General features: G+C 38.2%; 1 protein-coding gene across 1 annotated transcript in view; it reads right to left on the bottom strand.

The window, feature by feature from the left end:
* The window catches only part of HNMT (histamine N-methyltransferase), a 51,194-nt gene extending 41,070 nt beyond the window's left edge, over positions 1-10,124 (bottom strand). Inside the window, exon 1 of the mRNA XM_025985559.2 lies at positions 9,617-10,124. Within this exon, the coding sequence (XP_025841344.1) occupies positions 9,617-9,753 (137 nt within the window). The 5' untranslated portion in view covers positions 9,754-10,124. The remainder of the gene's footprint in view (positions 1-9,616) is intronic.
* Positions 10,125-19,707: the final 9,583 nt, after the last annotated feature.

The following is a 19,707-nucleotide window of genomic DNA, read 5'->3' as shown; positions in this document are numbered from 1 at the left end:
TTATGTAAGAGGAAATCCAAAGGCTATAAAACTGATTTGTCACCAGAAACTTTCTAGGCCAGAAAGTAGTGAAATTATATATTCAAAGTGCTGAAGGAAAAAAAAAAAACCTACAATCAAGAGTATTCTACCTACAATATTAACATTTAGAATAGAAAGGAGAGATAAAGAGTTTCCCAGAAAAACAGAAATTAAAGGAGTTCATCACCACTAAACTAGACTCACAAGAAAAGTTAAAGGGACTTATGTACATGGAAAAGACAAAGTCATAAGTAAAAGTAGGAAAATTAGGAAAGGGAAAAAAAGTGACATCATATACATAAAACATAGAGGGGGAGGTAAAAATGTTTTTATTTTACAATGTGTTTGAACTTGAGCAACTATAAACTTAATATAGACTGCTATATACATAGGATACTATATAGGAACCTCATAGTAACCACAAACCAAAAACCTATAATAGATACACAAAAAATAAAGAGAAAGGAATCCAAGCATTACACTGAAGAAAGTAATTAAATCACATCACAATAAAGCTAGAGGAAAAGAAAAGAGAGAAGAACTACAAAAACAATTATTAATAATTGTAAATATTGGGATCCCTGGGTGGCGCAGCAGTTTGGCGCCTGCCTTTGGCCCAGGGCACGATCCTGGAGACCCGGGATTGAATCCCACGTCCGGCTCCCAGTGCATGGAGCCTACTTCTTCCTCTGCCTGTGTCTCTGCCTCTCTCTCTCTGTGACTATCATAAATAAATAAAAATAAATCTTTTAAAAAAATAATTGTAAATATTAAAAAATAATAATAATTGTAAATATTCACCCAATATATAGGCACCTAAATATATAAAGCAAATATGTCTGTTTTCAGACATAAAGAAGTTAACAGTAATACAATAATAGTAGGGAACTTTACATCCCATTTACACCAACAGATAGACCATCCTGGCAGAAAATTAATAAGCAAATAGTGGCTTTGAAAAACACGTTAGATCAGATGGACTTAACAGATATACACAGAACATTCTATTCAAAATCAGTAGAATGCACATTTTTTTCCAGTGCACATGGACATTCTCTAAGAAGGATCATGTTAGGCTGTAAAATTTGTATCAATAAACTTAAGAGAACTGAAATTATACCAAACATCTTTTTTGATCGCAACAATATGAAACTAGATATCAATTACAAGAAAAAAATGGGGGAAAAAAACATGGAGGCTAAACAGCATGCTACTAAAAATCCAATGGGTCAACTAAAAAATCAAAGAGGAAACAACAACAACAACAAAAATAAAAAACAGGAAACAAAAATGGAAACCACGAGTAAAAATGTTTCGGTTGCAATAAATGCAATTTTAAGAGGGAAATTTATAGTGATATATAGGTCTACCTATGAAACAACAAAAATCTCAAATAATCTAATTATACACCTAAAAGACTGGAAAAAAAGAATAAATGAAATTCAAAGTTAAGAGAAGGAAGTCAGATCAGAGAGAAAATAACTAGATGAAATAAAGACTTAAAAAACAATAGGAAAGATCAGTGAAATGAAGAGCTGGTTCTTTGAAAAGAAACAATTCATAAGCCTTTAGTCATATTCATTAAGAAAAGCAGAGAGAGGACTCAAAATTGGAAATGAAAGAGAAGTTAAAACTGACACCATAGAAATACAAAGGCTTATAAGAAACTACTATGAAAAATTATATACCAACAAATTATATACTGAGAAATAGAAGAAATGGATAAATTCCTAGAAAAATACATTCTCCTACAACTGAATCAGGAATAAATAGAAAAATCTGAATAGGCAGATTACTATTGATAAAATTGAATCAATAATCAAAAAACTTCCAATAAACAAAATTCCAGGACCAGATGGATTCACAGGAGAACTCTACCAAACATTTAAAAAAGAGTTAATACCTATTCTTCCCAAACTATTCCAAAAAATGGAAGAGGAAGTAACACTTCCAAATTCATTCTATGGTGCCAGCACCACTCTGATATCAAAACCAGATAAAGATACAAAAAAAAAAAAAATTACAGGGACACCTGGGTGGCTCAGCAGTTGAGCATCTGCCTTTGGCTCAGGGCGTGATCCTGGTCCTGGGGTCAAGTCCCACATCGGGCTCCCTCCGAGGAGCCTGCTCTTCCTCTGTCTATGTCTCTGTCTCTCGTGAATAAATAAACAAAATCGTTTAAAAATATTACAGACCAATATCCAACATAGATGCATAAATTCTCAATGAAATATTAGAAACCAAATTCAACAACACATTAAAAGGATCATCCACCATAATCAGGTAGGATTTATTCTGGGATACAAGGATGATTCAATATCTGCTAATCAATCAATGTGATATACCACATTAACAAAATGAAGGACAAAAATCATATGATCATGTCATTAGATGTAAAAAAGCATTTGACAAAATTGAACGTCTACAGAATGGGCTTAGAGGGAATATACTTTAACATAACAAAGGCCAAATAGGAAAAGCCAAACTCACAGCTTGTATCATACTCCTGTGAAAAGCTTTTCCTTTAAGGTCAGGAACAAGACAAGGATGTCCACTCTTACCACTTTTGTTCAACATAGTACTGAAATCCTAGCCAAAGCAATCAGGTAAGAAAAAGAAAAAAAAAAAAAAGGCGTCCAAATTGGTAAGGAAACTGTCACTATTCATAGAAGACATGATTCTATATGTATAAAACCCTAAAGACTCACTAAAAAACTGTTAGATGTATAAAATCTATTCAGTAAAGTTGCCGGATCCAAAATTAATATACAAAAATCTGTTCCATTTCTATACACTAATAAAAATCTAACAGAGAAATCAAGAAAGCAATCTCATTTACAACTGCATTAAGAAAAATAAAATACCTTGGAATAAATAAAAATAAGGCGGTGAAAGGCCTATCCTCTGAAAACTATAAAACTGATGAAATTAAAGGAACAAAAATAAATGAAAATCTATACCATGCTTATGAATTGGAAGAATTAATACTGTTAAAATTTCCATACAACCCAAAGCAATCAATAGATTTAATGTAATTTATATCAAAATACCAATAGTGTTTGTCACAGAACTAGAACAAATTATCCTAAAATCTTTTATGGAACCACAGAAGACTTCAAATAGCCCAAGCAATCTTGAGACAAAAAGAACAAAGCTAGAGTTATCTCAATCCCAGATTTCAAACTATATTACAAAGTGGGAGTAATCAAAAACGTAAGGTACTGGCACAAAAACAGACACATAGATCAATGAACAGAATAGTAAGCCCCAAAATAAACCCAAGCTTATACTGTCAATTAATCTATGACAAAGGAGTCAAGAATATTTAATGAGGGGGTGCCGGGTGGCTTACAGTTAAGCATTTGACTCTTGGTTTCAGCTTTGGTCATAATCTCATGGGTTGTGATATTGAGCCCCATGTTGGGTTCCACTGTCAGCAAAGAGCCTGCTTGAAATATTCTCTCCCTCTGCCCCTCTCTCTACTTACTCATTCTCTCTCTCTCTTTCTCTCGAAAACAAATCTTAAAACAAGCAAAAATAGAATACAAAATGAGAAAAAGACAGTCTCTTCAATAAATGGTGCTGGCAAAACTGGAAACTACATGCAAAAGAATGAAACTGGCCCATATTCTCAAACCATAAATAAGACCTGAATGTGAGACAGGAAACCATAAAAATCCTAAAAGGAAACATAGATAATAAACTCTTGGACATGAGCCTTAGCAAGATCTTTTTGGATCTGTCTCCTCAAGCAAGGGAAACAAAGACAAAAATAAACAGCTGAGACTACATGAAACTAAAAAGGCTTTTTCATGGCAAAGGAAACCACAACAAAACAAAAGACAACCTAATAAATGGGAATAGATATGTGCAAATGATATATCCAATAAAGGGTTAACATCTAAGATATATAAAGAACTCCTACAACTCAACACACACACACACACAGTAAAAAAGAAAATAAAATCCAATTAAAAATGGGCAGAGGACCTGAATAGACATTTTCCCCAAGAGAACATACAGATGACCAACAGACACATGAAAAGATAGTCAACATCACTAAAAAGGCAATGCAAATGAAAACCACAATGAGATATTACTTCACACCAGTCATGATGGGTAGTATTAAGAAGATAAAAAATAGCAAGTGTTGGTGATGGTGCAGAGAAAGGGGGTCTCTGGTGCCCTTTTGGTGAGAATGTAAATTGGTGCAGCCCATATGGAAAACAGTGGAAACAGTATGGAAAACAGGTTCCTAAAAAATTAAGAATGGAAATACCACACAATCCAGCAATTCCACTTTTGAATATTTACCCAAAGAGAATAAAAACATAAGATATATGCTTAAACAAGAAGATACATGCCCCTCCAAAAAAGATACATGCTCCCCTATGTTTATTGAACCATTATTTATGATAGCCAAGATATAGAAGCAACCTAAGTGTGAATGGATGAATGGAGAAAGATGTGATATACATACACAATGGAATATTACTCTCACAAAAAAATGAGATCTTGCCACTTGTGACAACATGGATGGAGTTAGAGAACATTATTTTAAGTGAAATAAGTCAGAGTAAGATAAATGCCATATGATTTCACAAATATGTCAGATGTAAAAAACAAAACTATCATCAACAACAACAACAAAAACAGAGACAGACTCATAAATACAGAAAACTGGTGGCTGCCAGAGGGAGGAGGGTGAGGCGATGGGTGAAATAAGCATAGGAGTTTAAAGGGTACAAACATCCAGTTATAAAATAAATAAGCTATGGGGATATATATACAAGATAAGGAATATAGTGAATAATGCTGTAATATTGTATGGTGATAAACAATAACTACACTTATTGTGGTGAGCATTTTGTAGTGTATATGATTGTGGAATCACTATGTTTTATACCTGAAACTATATTGTATATCAAATTTATCAAAAAAATTTTAAAAAATAGAGCCCAGTATTATGGTTCTAGCACTAGAAATGGAATGGGATTGATGACTGGGAGGTAACAGTAGGACTTGCTTCTGATTGATGTTAATAAAAGGGGGGAGAGTATTAGAAAAAGGAGTGCACAATGAGTGACTAACTTCCAACTTTGATGACTGCATAAAGTATGGAGAGAAAAAGGAAGCTGGATAATATAGTTTGATGGCAGGTGTGTGTTTTGTCAGGGTGTGTTTTGTTTTGTCTTTTTTTTTTTTTAATAAATCTGAATTCTACAGACATTTGGATATGCAAGATTTAAGTCGAGTGGGAGATAGATCAGGGCCAATGATGTATTCTGGAGAATTAGTATCATAAAGTTATGATCAAAACTAGGAGACTAGATTCTATCACCCAAGCATATTGCAAAGAGTTAGATGAGCAGTGGGAAGATGATGCAATGCCACGTTTTAAAAGTCACTGGATTATGAGGAACACGCAAAGGGGACAAAGAGGAAAACAGCAGAGCTCAGAGAGACAGAATTAGAGAAAGAGAAAGCCATTAGTAGCAGAGTGCACTACCAAAAAATAAAGGAGGAATCATCTTCATTGAATTTGAATATGAATATCTTTGATAATAGTTTTAAAGGATAGCTGAGGGCAGAAGTCAGATGGCAGGGGGATTAAAACTGAATAAAGAGGAAGAAGATCTAGAGATTGTTGGAATAAATGAAAGAGAAGGGAAAGCAGAAACAGGAACTGAAAGAGTGATGTTTGTTTATTTGAATTTTAGCTTTTTTTTTTTCTTTTGAAATGAAAAAGCCTGTACAGAGTAGCAGAACAAAGACAGAGATAGAAGCAAAGTTCTTACAGAAACTGGAAAGGATAGAGTCAAGGAAACATATAAATGAGTTGCCTTCCGTAGTTCTAATTTTCTTCCCACTCATAATCATACACCCATCCCTGTCTATGCTCTTGGTTAATTCTTAAAACTGCTTTTATATTTGTAGATAGTATAGTGAAGCTATGGAGCGCAGCACCAAGATTGAAATCCCAGCCTACCAATATATTACCTTAAGCAAGTTATTTAATTTCTCTGTATCTTTATTACCTATGAAATAGGATAATAATATCACCGACTAGATAGAATTGTAAAAATAGTATCTAGTTTAAGGAGGAGTTATGGGGATCAAATTATTTAATTCATGTATATCTCTTAGAAATGTGTCTGCATATGACAAGCACTCAACATATGTTAGCAATTATTATTATGTCAGCCACAGCTAAGTGATTTGACTCTTTGAATCTTCACAATTCTTCTATGAATTAGACACTGTTATGATCCCATTCATATATTATGATTAAGAATTATTGAAAATTTACTATTTTCTAGTCAACGATCTAAATGTGTTACATATAACAACAAACTTTATTATGTATAGCTATATACTGGAACTCTCTCCATCCCACCCTTCACTTCCAGATGGGGATTGTTTCCCCCAGGGAAACAAACCATCTTGGTGAATAAACTTATAATTTTGACATCTGAGAATCTCCTAACAAACAGCTAAACCCATATCCAATTGCTACAGTGACCCACACACTCAGCACCCTTCACTTATATACACAAAGAGGATCTGAACACCTTTTTTGTGTTTCATTATTGATTGGATGGACAATCAAATCATATCAGGTAGCTAGGGTGCTTCCCTAACCTGAGAAAGACCAAAAGAAACAGAAAAAGAACACTCAGAAGAAACATGCAGAGAGCAGAGGAAAATTTTACAATAGATAAAAAAAAGGTATCACATCTGTGAAAGATGAACAAGATGCTATAGAAAAATTCCTAAAAATTAAAAATATAATAGTAAAAAAATAATATAAAGGCCATAAGATAAAATTGTAGAACTTAGATATATATGAAAATTAGAGAATTAATTCGAAAGGTCTGGTGTTTAATGAATAGAAATTCCAGAAAGAGAAAAACAGAAGGAAGGGATGATAAAATAATACCAAAGTTTTCCTGAACTGAAAGATCTGAATCTTGATTGAAATGGCCCAGGGGACTACACACAAAAATATGTGAAAAAGTCCCTTACCACAACTCATCTTAAATTTCAGAATACTAGATAGAATATTCTTAAAGCTTCTAAATAGGGAAAGCAAAAACAAAACCACAAAAACAAAAACAAAAAAAAAGATCACAAATGAAACATGAGCAATTTGAAGGACACTGGATTTCTCAATAGAAACTCTAATTGCTAAAAGACAATGGAAAAATACCTTTAAATTTCTGATATTATTCAGGATAGAAATTACTACCTAATAAAAAGGACCATAGATTGAAGGCACTCTTAAACATACAAAATCTCAAAAAAGTTTACTTTTCATGCACTCTTTCTTGGGAAGCTCTTTTAAAAATATTATTTATTTATTTATTCATGAGAGACACAGAAAGAAGGGCAGAGACATAGGCAGGGAGAGAAGCAGGCTCCCCATGGGGAGCCCGACACAAAGGCAGATGCTCAACTGCTGAGCCTCGCAGGCTCCCTCTTGAGGAGTTCTTTAAGGGGAAGGAGAATAAAAAGGAGAAGTAGAAGTAGAAGAAAGAGAAGAAAGAGAGGAAAGACAAAAGAAGAGGAAGAAAAGTCTAAAGAAACCGAGAAAGCAATAACATGAGATCCAGAATCAGGGAATCCAATACTGCAGAGAGGGAATAGAATTTCTAGGAGTTGAAATAAATTCTCTTATCAATAATTGTATAGCAAAATAATAATAATAATAATAATAATTGTGTAGCAGACCACCAACAAATCACCACAGACTAGAAAAGATGGACAGAGAGCTCCAGAAAAGATGTACCCATGGGAAGAAATTGACAGATGACTTGATCTGTTGGACTATGTTGAGAGGAGATTAATACTCCTGCTTGGGGTACAAGTAGTGATAGGTATAAGGAAAACTAAGAAAAGAAACTAAAATCAAAACAATAGTTAACTCTAGGAAAAACAAAAAGTACCTGAAAGGAAATGTGAATGTAGAATATAACACATCATTCAATTATGTATATTATGTACACAGGCAAAATGATAAAAACATTCAAATTATTGAACCCAAAATTTTGACATAAATATGCTGACATGATAGGGGGAAGAAATGTACATGCTTATTTAGCTATTTTAATACAGTAAATTAAGAAAGAGAAGAATAACATGTTATTTAGAATTAGGAAAGAAAATTTCATAAGAAGCAACAAAAATATTTCAGAATGTTGAAACTGGTTGCTTCTAAAGAGTAGGAGTCAGTGATGGGATTGAGTTGGGCTAGGAGCCCAGGGCATTTGCAGGGCAATGCAAATTTGGTTATGCCTTTGAAAGTTCTTCAGTCTTTCACAAATTCTACAATTGATATTTCCAACCAGATTGTGTACACCATGAAGGAGGGGTCATCAATCATTATGCTATATGCATCTATGATGCCCCTTTGAACCACTGATGACTGAAGAAAACCAAGGGTCCGGATAAGCTACAGACATGAACACAGACCTTTAGTACTGCAAAAGACCCAAAGAAGTAAATTACTAGTTCCTAGATAAGGAGTTATCTATATTTGCTGTATGCTTTGATTTTTGGCATCATTGTTTCATTACTTACTAATTATTAATAAATTATGTAACACTCTATTTTTAAAAAATTAAGAAGCCATGAAAAATAGAAAAGGAAATAGAATTCCATACACATCCAACAATGCCTGCTTCCATCAGTCAGAGGTACTGTACTGGTGAAAGAATTTTAGGCCTACAATAGAGAAATCCAGCAAAAGATAAAACATCAGTTTTCTTTGCTGTTGTAAATTGGATCCACAGTCAGTCATTTCTTCCCAGTTTTCTATCATTATTTCCTGAAGCAGAGTAAGTTACAGCAATCCACCCCTAGATAGGTGATTTGATTATCTTTAGCATGTGGAATCTTTTACTCTCATAATGCTTATCAGCTCTGGCACAAATTGAACACATTAATCACTAAAAAAAAAAAAAAAGTCTGCAAGAAGGATAGGAACTAGTGAGTTTCACTGATAATGGGAAAATGCTGCTTTTTTTTTTTTTAAAGAACCACATTGCTAATATTAAGTTGAAAGGAAAAGACTATTTTTTTTTTTGAAAGCGATAACTATAAGGATGGATAAGGAAACGAATTTAAATGGATATTAGGAAAACTGAGAAGCACCCACCCCTCCATCCTCAGGAACAAACAGTAGTTGGCACTTATTTATATTTTATTCTAATGACAAGGCTACTAGACTCCGCGTTTGGGGCTTTTTTGAGGCGTACATTCTGGAGGGCTGAAAACTCTGAGCTCAAAGATTGGGATCTTTTCCCAAATGAACATGGATGTGTGCCTTCAAAGGGTTAACGCTTATCTCCGCGCAGCTGGAGACGCTGCACAAATCTGCGCCTTTGAACGTGGGAAGCTGGCGGCTCACTAAAGCACCCGGGAGAAGGGGTGCAGGGGGGCGAGCAGGGGGGCGAGCAGGGGGCGGGGGGGGGGGGGGCTGCTGTCTGAAGCTCCTTAGCCTGGGCCCAGCCTGCAGGGTTGGGCTCCCCCATCTATCACTGAGCACAAGCGGCCGGAGGCTTGTCTCTTGGACAAAAACGTCCTTTTTTGTTACCTTGCTGTTATGCCTGGCAGCTTCTTGTCCACGAATTCCTGCATGCACTGGTGTTCCGTGGAACTGCTGAGAAACCTCCGAAAAGATTCAACGTATCTGTTGTGGTCAGAAAACAAGCTCCTCATGGAAGATGCCATGTTTGGTTTTCTGATGGAAGACAGAGAAGGAAGGAAGTTTTAACTTCCCCTCCTTTTCTTCCCAGTTCCCTTTTTTTTTTTCTCCTGACTTCCACCAATTCCTATCCTCCCTCCCCTTGCACACACAGAAAGAAAGAAAGAAAGAAAGAAAGAAAGAAAGAAAGAAAGAAAGAAAGAAAAAGAAACAAAAACCCTGCTTTGAATTTATCAGTCACTCAAGGCTGGTGTGCAAATCTCATTATTACGTCAGTCATTTGTACAGGACTTTGCGCTGCTACTTTAACCCCTACGGTGTTGTTTTGTAAAAACCAGAGGTGGAAAAGTAAAGCCGTAAATCCACTGCTAAAACTTGTTTTTTAAACGCCTGAAGTTCAGAAAGCCGGAAAAAAAAAAAAAAAAAAAAACAGATTGGATTCTAATCACTTCCTGTTTTGTCAGCAGCAGCCAGAAGTAAATTCCGTGTGGGACAGTGGCTGCTTTAAGAGCCGAAGGGGACAATCACGGGGATAAACACCCAAGTAAAAGGCTACAAACCACTGTCAGAAGCCCACCCCTGCAGAAACCTTTAGACTGTCCTCTGCCTCCAGGCTTTCTACAGGAGAATTCCTGGCCTTCACCCTTCTCTACCTGAACTTTACACTCATCCACTGCATCTCTTCAAATGCTCATTGGTTTGCTGTGATTCAGGAAGTCTCTTTAGCATATTAAGGCACAATTGCAGGAGAAAGGGTAAAAGCCGAATCTGTAGCAATCATCCCTAATTGCTTCTGAACAGGGGATCTTAGATACTTAGGGTTGGATGAGCCTGAGGTGGCCTAGTATTGTCACCTGTCAAAGACCCAAAATGTTAGAATATCCACCTGCTGGACCTTTTACCTGGGAATTGCTGTTAAACAAGACCACTCCTCCAGCATAGGGTGTTTTTGTTTGTTTTTGTTTTTTGTTTTTTTGTTTGTTTGTTTTGTTTTTGTTGTTTTTGTTTTTTGCATAGGGTGTTAATAACCATATCCAACTCCTGGAAGAGTTTAAGAATTAGTGAGTTATTCATACACGTCTCTAAGAGGTGTGTCTGCCCAAGCCATTCCCTTCCGCTGATTCAGTTCCTAAACTGCCCTCCAAACATTCAACATACTCCCAAACCCTCTTTTTTTTTTTTTTTAAGATTGTTTAGCAATTTTAAAGTGAGCAGTTCTATGGCATTAAGTACATTTGCACAGCTACATAACCATCACCATCTATTTCCAGGATTTTTATACCGTCCTCAACTGAAAATCTGTGCCCACGAAGCACTGACTCCCACTTCCTCCTCCCCCAGGCCCTGGAAACTACTCCTTCTGTCCTCTATGACCTTGACTACTCTAGGGACCTCATTTAACAAATATTAACAAATATTGTAACATTCATAATTCATACTGTAATATTCATACAATATTTGTCTTCTTGTGTGTGACTTAATGTCACTTGCCATAATGTCTTCACGGGTCACCCATGTTATGACATGTGTTATAGTCCCATCCCTTTGAAGGCTGAACGATATTCCATTGTATGGATATACGGCATTTTGTTGATCCATTCATCCATTAATGGGCACTTGGGTTGTTTCCACCTTTGGACTATTGTAACTAAAGCTGCTATAAATATGGGTGTACAAGTATTGGTTCAAGTCTCCGCTTCCAGTTCTTGGGGTGTATACCTAGAAGCCGAATTGCTGGATCATGTGCAGTTCAGTCTCATTGTTTGAGAAACCATCATACTGCTTTTCCATAATAGCTGCATCTTTTTACATTCCCACCAGCACTGTACAAAAGTTCTAATTTCTCTACCACCTCGTCAACATTTATTTTCTGGTTTTGTTTTCTTTTTTTTTTTTTTAATTAACTTTTATTGGTGTTCAATTTACCAACATACAGAAAAACACCCAGTGTTCATCCCGTCAAGTGTCCACCTCAGTGCCCGTCACCCATTCCCCTCCAACACCCGCCCTCCTCCCCTTCCACCACCCCTAGTTCATTTCCCCGAGTTAGGAGTCTTTATGTTCTGTCTCCCTTCCTGATATTTCCCAACATTTCTTTTCCCTTCCTTTATATTCCCTTTCATTATTATTCATATTCCCCAAATGAATGAGAACATACACTGTTTGTCCTTCTCCGATTCACTCAGCATAATACCTTCCAGTTCCATCCACGTTGAAGCAAATGGTGGGTATTTGTCGTTTCTAATTGCTGAGTAATATTCCATTGTATACATAAACCACATCTTCTTTATCCGTTCATCTTTCGATGGACACCGAGGCTCCTTCCACAGTTTGGCTATTGTAGCCATTGCTGATTGGGACTTCATCAAGATAAGAAGCTTTTGCACAGCAAAGGATACAGTCAACAAAACTAAAAGACAACCTACAGAATGGGAGAAGATATTTGCAAATGACATATCAGATAAAGGGCTAGTTTCCAAAATCTATAAAGAACTTATTAAACTCAACAGCAAAGAAACAAACAATCCAATCATGAAATGGGCAAAAGACATGAAGAGAAATCTCACAGAGGAAGACATAGACATGGCCAACATGCACATGAGAAAATGCTCTGCATCACTTGCCATCAGGGAAATACAAATCAAAACCACAATGAGATACCACCTCACACCAGTGAGAATGGGGAAAATTAACAAGGCAGGAAACAACAAATGTTGGAGAGGATGCGGAGAAAAGGGAACCCTCTTACACTGTTGGTGGGAATGTGAACTGGTGCAGCCACTCTGGAAAACTGTGTGGAGGTTCCTCAAAGAGTTAAAAATAGACCTGCCCAACGACCCAGCAATTGCACTGTTGGGGATTTACCCCAAAGATTCAGATGCAATGAAACGTCGGGACACCTGCACCCCGATGTTTCTACCAAACCCTCTTTTTTAAGTACATCATGATCCCACTACTCTTAAGATCTGCGCTTTTACCATAGGAGAATGTGGGAAATCTGGCAAAGCAGATTGATGTGGGTGTAAGTGTGACACTGTGTGACCTTGGCTGAAACATGACCTTCTTTTTGCTCATCAGTAAAATGGCAACAATGAATTAAATCTCATAGGGTTGTAGTGAGAATTCCGTAGATAACATGGATGTGATGCTTAGCACGTTGTTACCGCTCCTGTAATGGGCAGGCTGGTTCCCTCTGTAATAAAAAATAATAAAAAGGTTATCAGTTTTATTTACAGACACTGAAAATTGAGTTTCACTTCATTTTCACAGGTCATGAAATGTTAATCTTTGGATTTTCTCCAGTCATTGAAAGATGTAACAATTATTCTTAGCGCAGGGGCTGCACAAAAACAAGGTGCTGGGCTGGATTTGGCCCACAGGTCCTAACTCAGCCCCTAGATCTACATACATACATACATACAGACAGACAGACAGACAGACACAGGCTACTTAACTCCTGTGTCTATCCAACCAGCGTTGTCTTCTCAAACTGACTCTCACAAGCTTCATTATCATCTCCCGCTCCTCCCTTTAGAACTCAATCCAAATCATTCATGTATTCATCCGCCCTCATCCATTTAGTAAGTGTACACGGTGTGAAGACTTGGCATTGACCTGCTCTTCAAAAGTTCCTACTAAAACCTACTTAACTAAAACTCACTCTCACGTGAGACCAGCACATGCTCCGTTGTCAAATCTTATTTATAACAGGCCACTCTTCATTTATGTCTCATTAGGGATTTCCTCCGTGTTCTCATTGCCTCTTATCCTACTTGAACTTCTCCTTTAAAAACTTTTTTTTTTTTCCTTCTAAGCTATATTCATACTGGCCTCCCTGTTTTAGGAGAGCCAATTGTGTTGCCACCACCAGATTCAGTTTTCTAGAGCACAGTAATGATGAAGTCACTCCTCTCCCTTCAGATGTGTACTATCCCTCCCCAGGTTAAACCCAAGACTCATTCTCTGACTCTCCTACCCCATATCATCCAGACTTCGGTTTCATTGTCCGTTAAGTCTGGGCAGTGCATCCCTTCCAACTGCGCTGCTTCTCTGGATATATTCCTGTGCTTTCCTGCCTACAGCTTCTCCACGTGGTAGCCCCCCGGGAGTGATGCTCTGCTTCTCTCCCCGCCCCAGTGAAAACCATGAAGCCTTCCACATTTCCCTCAAAAGGCTTAGCATTTGTGCTTAGTTTCTGAGCCTCTTACAGCATTGATGGCATTTGTCCTTGTGTTACGGTTAATACACTTGCCCCATCACAGGAGAGGAGGGTAAGACGGTGGAGGAGTGGGGGTCCTCAGCTCACCTGGCCCCACCAACTTACCTGGATTTCTTTCTTTCTCTTCTTTCTTTCTTTCTTTCTTTCTTTCTTTCTTTCTTTCTTTCTTTCTTTCTTTCTTTCTTAAGATTTTATTTATTTATTCATGAGAGAGAGAGAGAGAAAGAGAGAGGCAGAGACACAGACAGAAGGAGAAGCAGGCCCCATGCAGGGAGCCCGATGCGGGACTTGATCCGGGGGCTCCAGGATCACGCTGAGCCACCTGGGCTGCCACCTGGATAACTTTCAAACCATCCTAAAAACCTTGAACTCTACCTGACATGTAAAGAGAGCACAGCTGGAACGCTCCAGAGGGAAGGGTTTTTGCTTCTAACAAGGCAGGAAGGTGGGGGAAAAAAAAAAAAAAAGACACAAGAGGGGGAGGGCCCCGAGGGGAGCTGGGCTAAGGGGGCGGGGAGAGCCTGGGGACAGGCAGGCCCAGCCCCCCGGGAAGCGGGAACTTTCCACCCCGCCCTCCTCTCCCCGGAGGGAAAGGCCTCCAGGGCGTCGGCAGGGGTCGGGCAGGCCGGCAGGAGGGCGGGGGAGCCCCCAGGTCCCGGGGTCACGAGCAGAGGAGGGCGCCGGGGGAGAGCGCACCCCCACCGGGGCCCATCTCGGGGCAGGGCTGGAGCGCACCCCGGGGCCTCGGGGGAAGCCGGGGGTCGGGCGGGGGCCCCGGGGAGGGGGCTGCGCCCTGCTGTCTTCGGGGGCTCCCAGGAGCGATCCCAGGGGGACACGGGCCTGGGGGGCACCTGGCGGGGGCGGGGCATCCCCCAGGGGCGCACACCTGAGATGCAGCACCGCAGGCCCCGCCCCCGGGAGACCAGCTGGAAGGATGGGGGAAGGGCGAGCTCCGGACCCAGCAGGCTGGGAAGCTCCAGGGGAAGTCGACGGACTTACAGTATACAGAACCAGAGGATACTCCTCCTTTTTTTTTTTTTTTCTTCCTTTTTCCAGTACAAAGTGTTTTTATATCAGACTGTAAATTTCCAGGTTTTTTTCTCTTTTCCAACCTTAACTACAATAATTCACCACCTCTTCATTTTTAAGTTTCTTCCTTTTTGACTTTCATATTTCTACAACTACAAATCTTAGACATATTTTCCACTTCTGGATTCCCTTCAACATACTCAGTTTTGGGAGATATATAAGATATGGGGGTTTTTTTTGTTTGTTTGTTTTGTGTTTTTTGTTTTCTCTGCCTCATTTTGTTCTATAATGGCAGAAGTTAATACCTTCTAAACCATGACCAGCATGTACCCAGAACCAACTGCTATGCCATGCTGGTTCATTCTGTGAGATTCCTCATTCCCATTCTGTCCCCCTCTTTTATCTCATTTATGTTTTGGTGGTCAATCTTGGGGCCCTCTACAAGTATTTCTCTACAAGTATTGGTTTATATAAATTTGGGACTAAGCATCTTCTAACACACAGAACTTAATAACCCAGAACCAAGAGGATCACTCTCTAGGACCCCTCAGGTAGACTACATTGTCCCTCCACTACAACATTATCACCACCACCATCTCCCAGTACTTTTTATACTTCTCCTTTTTCTTTTTCTCTTATTCTTTAGGATTCTTGGCCTTTTATTTTTTACTACTTTGTTTTAAAATTTGGTTTTCACTTTAGTGGACCTTTTGTTTTATTTTGCTCTGATCTTTGTTTTCAATTTCTGGTCTCTGACCTCGGCAGAATCATCTAGGGTGAAATTTACTTAGGTCGTGGTTGATATTCTTGACTCAGCCCACTCATACTGCACTGAGCAAAATGACTAGAAAGAATAACTCCCCACAAAACAAAGAATCAGAAACAGTACTGTTTCTGCCACAGAGTTACAGAATTTGGATTACAATTCTATATCAGAAAGCCAATGCAGAAGCACAATTATAAAGCTATTGGTGGCTCTAGAAAAAAGCATAAAGGAATCAAGACACTTCATGACTGCAGAATTTAGATCTAATTAGGCTGAAATTAAAAATCAAATAAATGAGATGCAATCCAAACTGGAGGTCCTAACGATGAGGGTTAATGAGGGAGAAGAAAGAGTGAGTGACATAGAAGATAAGTTGATGGCAAGGAAGGAAGCTGAGTTAAAAAGAAAAACAATGAAAATACCATGAGGAAAGGTTAAGGGAAATAAATAACAGCCTCAGAAGGAAAAAAGTCTATGTATAATTGGGGTTCCAGAGGGCACCGTGAAGGCCAGAGGTCCAGAAAGCATATTTGAACAAATGATAGCTGAGAACTTCGCTAATTTGGGGGAGGGAAACAGGCATTCAGACCCAGGAGATAGAGAGGAGCCCCCAAAAAATCAATAAAAACCATTAAATACCTCGACATTTAATAGTGAAACTTGCAAATTCTAAAGATAAAGAGAAAAATCCCTAAAGCAGCAAGAGACAAGAGATCCCTAACTTATATGGGGCAAAATATTAGATTAACAGCAGACGTCTCCACAGAGACCTGGCAGGCCAGAAAGGGCTGGCAGGATATATTCAAGGTACTAAATGAGAAGAACATGCAGCCAAGAATACTTTATCCAGCAAGGCTCTCATTAAGAATAGAAGGAGAGATAAAGAGCTTCCAAGATAGGCAGAGACTGAAAGAATATGTGGCCACCGAACAAGCTCTGCAAGAAATATTAAGAGGGACTCTGTAAAGGAAAGAGGATGGACAAAAAATAATCCACAAAAATGGGGACTGAATAGGTACTACAATGACACTAAATTCATATCTTTCAATAGTAACTCTAAACGTGAATGAGCTAAATGATCCTATCAAAAGACGCAGGGTTTCTGACTGGATAAAAAAGCAAGACTCATCCTCTTGCTGTCTACAAGAGACTCATTTGAGACCTAAGGATGCCTACAGCCTCAAAATAAAAGGTTGAAGAACCATTTACCATTCAAAAGGTCCTCAAAAGAAAGCAGGGGTAGCAATCCTCATATCAGATAAATTAAAGTTTATCCCAAAGACTGTAGTAAGAGATGAAGAGGGACACTATATCATACTTAAAGGGTCTATCCAACAAAAGGATCTGACAATCATGAATATTTACACCCCTAATGTGGGAGATGCCAAGCATATCAGTCAATAACCAAAGTAAAGACATACTTAGATAATAATGCATTAATACTGGGAGACTTCAACCCGGCATTTTCTGCAAATGACATATCTTCTAAGCACAACATCTCCAAAGAAACAAGAGCTTTAAATGATACACTGGACCAGATGGATTTCACAGATATTTACAGAACTTTATATCCAAATGCAACTGAATACACATTCTTCTCAAGTGCACATGGAACTTTCTCCAGAATAGACCACATACTGGGTCACAAATCGGTTCTCAACTGATACCAAAAGATTGGGATTGTCCTCTGTGTATTTTTAGACCACAATGCTTTGAAACTAGAACTCAATCACAAGAAGAAATTTGGAGGAAACTCAAACACGTGGAGGTTAAAGAGCATCCTGCTAAAAGATGAATGGGTCAATCAGGAAATTAGAGAAGAATTTAAAAGATTCATGGAAACTAATGAAAATGAAAATATGACCGTTCAAAATATTTGGGATACAGCAAAAGCCATCCTAAGAGGGAAATACGCTGCAATACAAGCATCCCTCAAAAAGTTGGAAAAAAAACTCACATACACAAGCTAACCTTGCACCTAAAGTAACTGGAGAAAGAATAGCAAATAAAACCTACACCCATCAGAAGAGAGTCAATACAGATTCAAGCAGAACTCAATGAAATAGAGACCAGAAAAACTATAGAACAGATCAACAAAACCAGGAATTGGTTCTTTGAAGAATTAATAAAATACAATAGATAAACCACTAGCCAGCCTTATTAAAAAGAAAACAGACTCAATAAAATCACGAATGAAAAAGGAGAGATCACAACCAATACTAAGGAAATATGAATGATTTTAGAACCTTATTATGAGCAGCTATATACCAATAAATTAGACAATCTAGAAGAAATGGATGCATTTCTGGAAAACCACAAATTACCAAAACTGGAACACAAAGGAATAGAAAACCTGATCAGGGCAATAACCGGGGAGGGAATTGAAGCAGACATCAAAAAATCCCAAGACACAAAAATCCAGGGCCAGATGGCTTCCCAGGGGAATTTCTATCAAACGTTTAAAGAAGAAACAATCCCTATTCTAGTAAAGCTGTTCCAAAAGATAGAAACGGATGGAATACTTCCAAACTTGTTCTATGAGGCCAGCATCACCTTGATTCCAAAGCTAGACAAAGACCCCACCAAAAAGGATAATTATAGACAATATCCCTGATGAACACAGATGCAAAAATTCTCAACAAGATACTAGCCAATAGGATCCAACAGTACATTAAGAAGATTATTCACCATGACCAAGTGGGATTCATCCCTGGGATGCAAGGCTGGTTCAACACTCGTATAGCAATAACGTGACAGATTATATCAACAAGAGAAAAAACAAGAACCATATGCTCCTTTCAATAGATGCAGAGAAAGCATTTGACAAAATACAGCATCCATTCCTGATCAAAACTCTTCAGAGTGTAGGGATAGAGGGAACATTCCTTTGCATCTTAAAAGCCATCTAAAAAAGGCCCAAATATTCTCAATCTGAGCAAATATTCTCAATGGGGAAACACTGGGAGCCTTTCCCCTAAGATCAGGAACATGACAAGGATGTCCACTCTCACCACTGCTATTCAACATAGTACTAGAAGTCCTCGCCTCAGCAATCAGGCAACAGAAAGAAATAAAAGGCATTCAAATTGGCAAGGAAGAAGTCAAACTCTCCCTTTTCGCAGATGACATGATACTGTACATAGAAAATCCAAAAGACTCTACCCCAAGATTGCCAGAACTCATACAGCAATTCGGCAGTGTGGCGGGATACAAAATCAATGCCCAGAAATCAGTGGCATTTCTATACACTAACAATGAGACTGAAGAAAGAGAAATTAAGGAGTCAATCCCATTTACAATTACACCCAAAAGCATAAGATACCTAGGAATAAACCTAACCAAAGAGGTAAAAGATCTATACCCTAAAAACTGCAGAACACTTGTGAAAGAAATTGAGGAAGACACAAAGAGATGGAAAAATATTCCATGGTCATGGATTGGAAGAATTAATATTGTGAAAATGTCAGTGCTACCCAGGGCAATTTACATTTAATCAAAATACCATGGACTTGGTATTTAGAGAGTTAGAACAAATAATCTTAAGATTTGTGTGGAATCAGAAAAAAAAAAGAAAAGAAAGAAAGAAAAGACCCCAAGTAGCCAGAGGAATATTGAAAAAGAAAACCAGAGCCAGGGGCATCACAATGCCCGATTTCAAGTTGTACTACAAAGCTGTGATCATCAAGACAGTGTGGTACTGGCACAAAAGCAGACACATAGATCAATGGAACAGAATAAAGAACCCAGAAATGGGCCCTCAACTGTATGGTCAACTAATATTTGACAAAGCAGGACAGTCTATCCACTGGAAAAAAGACAGTCTCTTCAATAAATGGTGTTGGGAAAATTGGACAGCCACGTGCAGAAGAATGAAACTAGACCATTTTCTTACACCTTACACAAAGTTAAACTCAAAATGGATGAAAGATCTAAATGTGAGACAAGAATCCATCAAAATCCTAGAGG

Source organism: Vulpes vulpes, chromosome 5, assembly GCF_048418805.1.
Source record: "Vulpes vulpes isolate BD-2025 chromosome 5, VulVul3, whole genome shotgun sequence".
NCBI classification, from domain to species: domain Eukaryota; kingdom Metazoa; phylum Chordata; class Mammalia; order Carnivora; family Canidae; genus Vulpes; species Vulpes vulpes.
The sequence above is the reverse complement of the archived record's forward strand: the minus strand, read 5'-3'. Positions and strand labels throughout refer to the sequence as shown.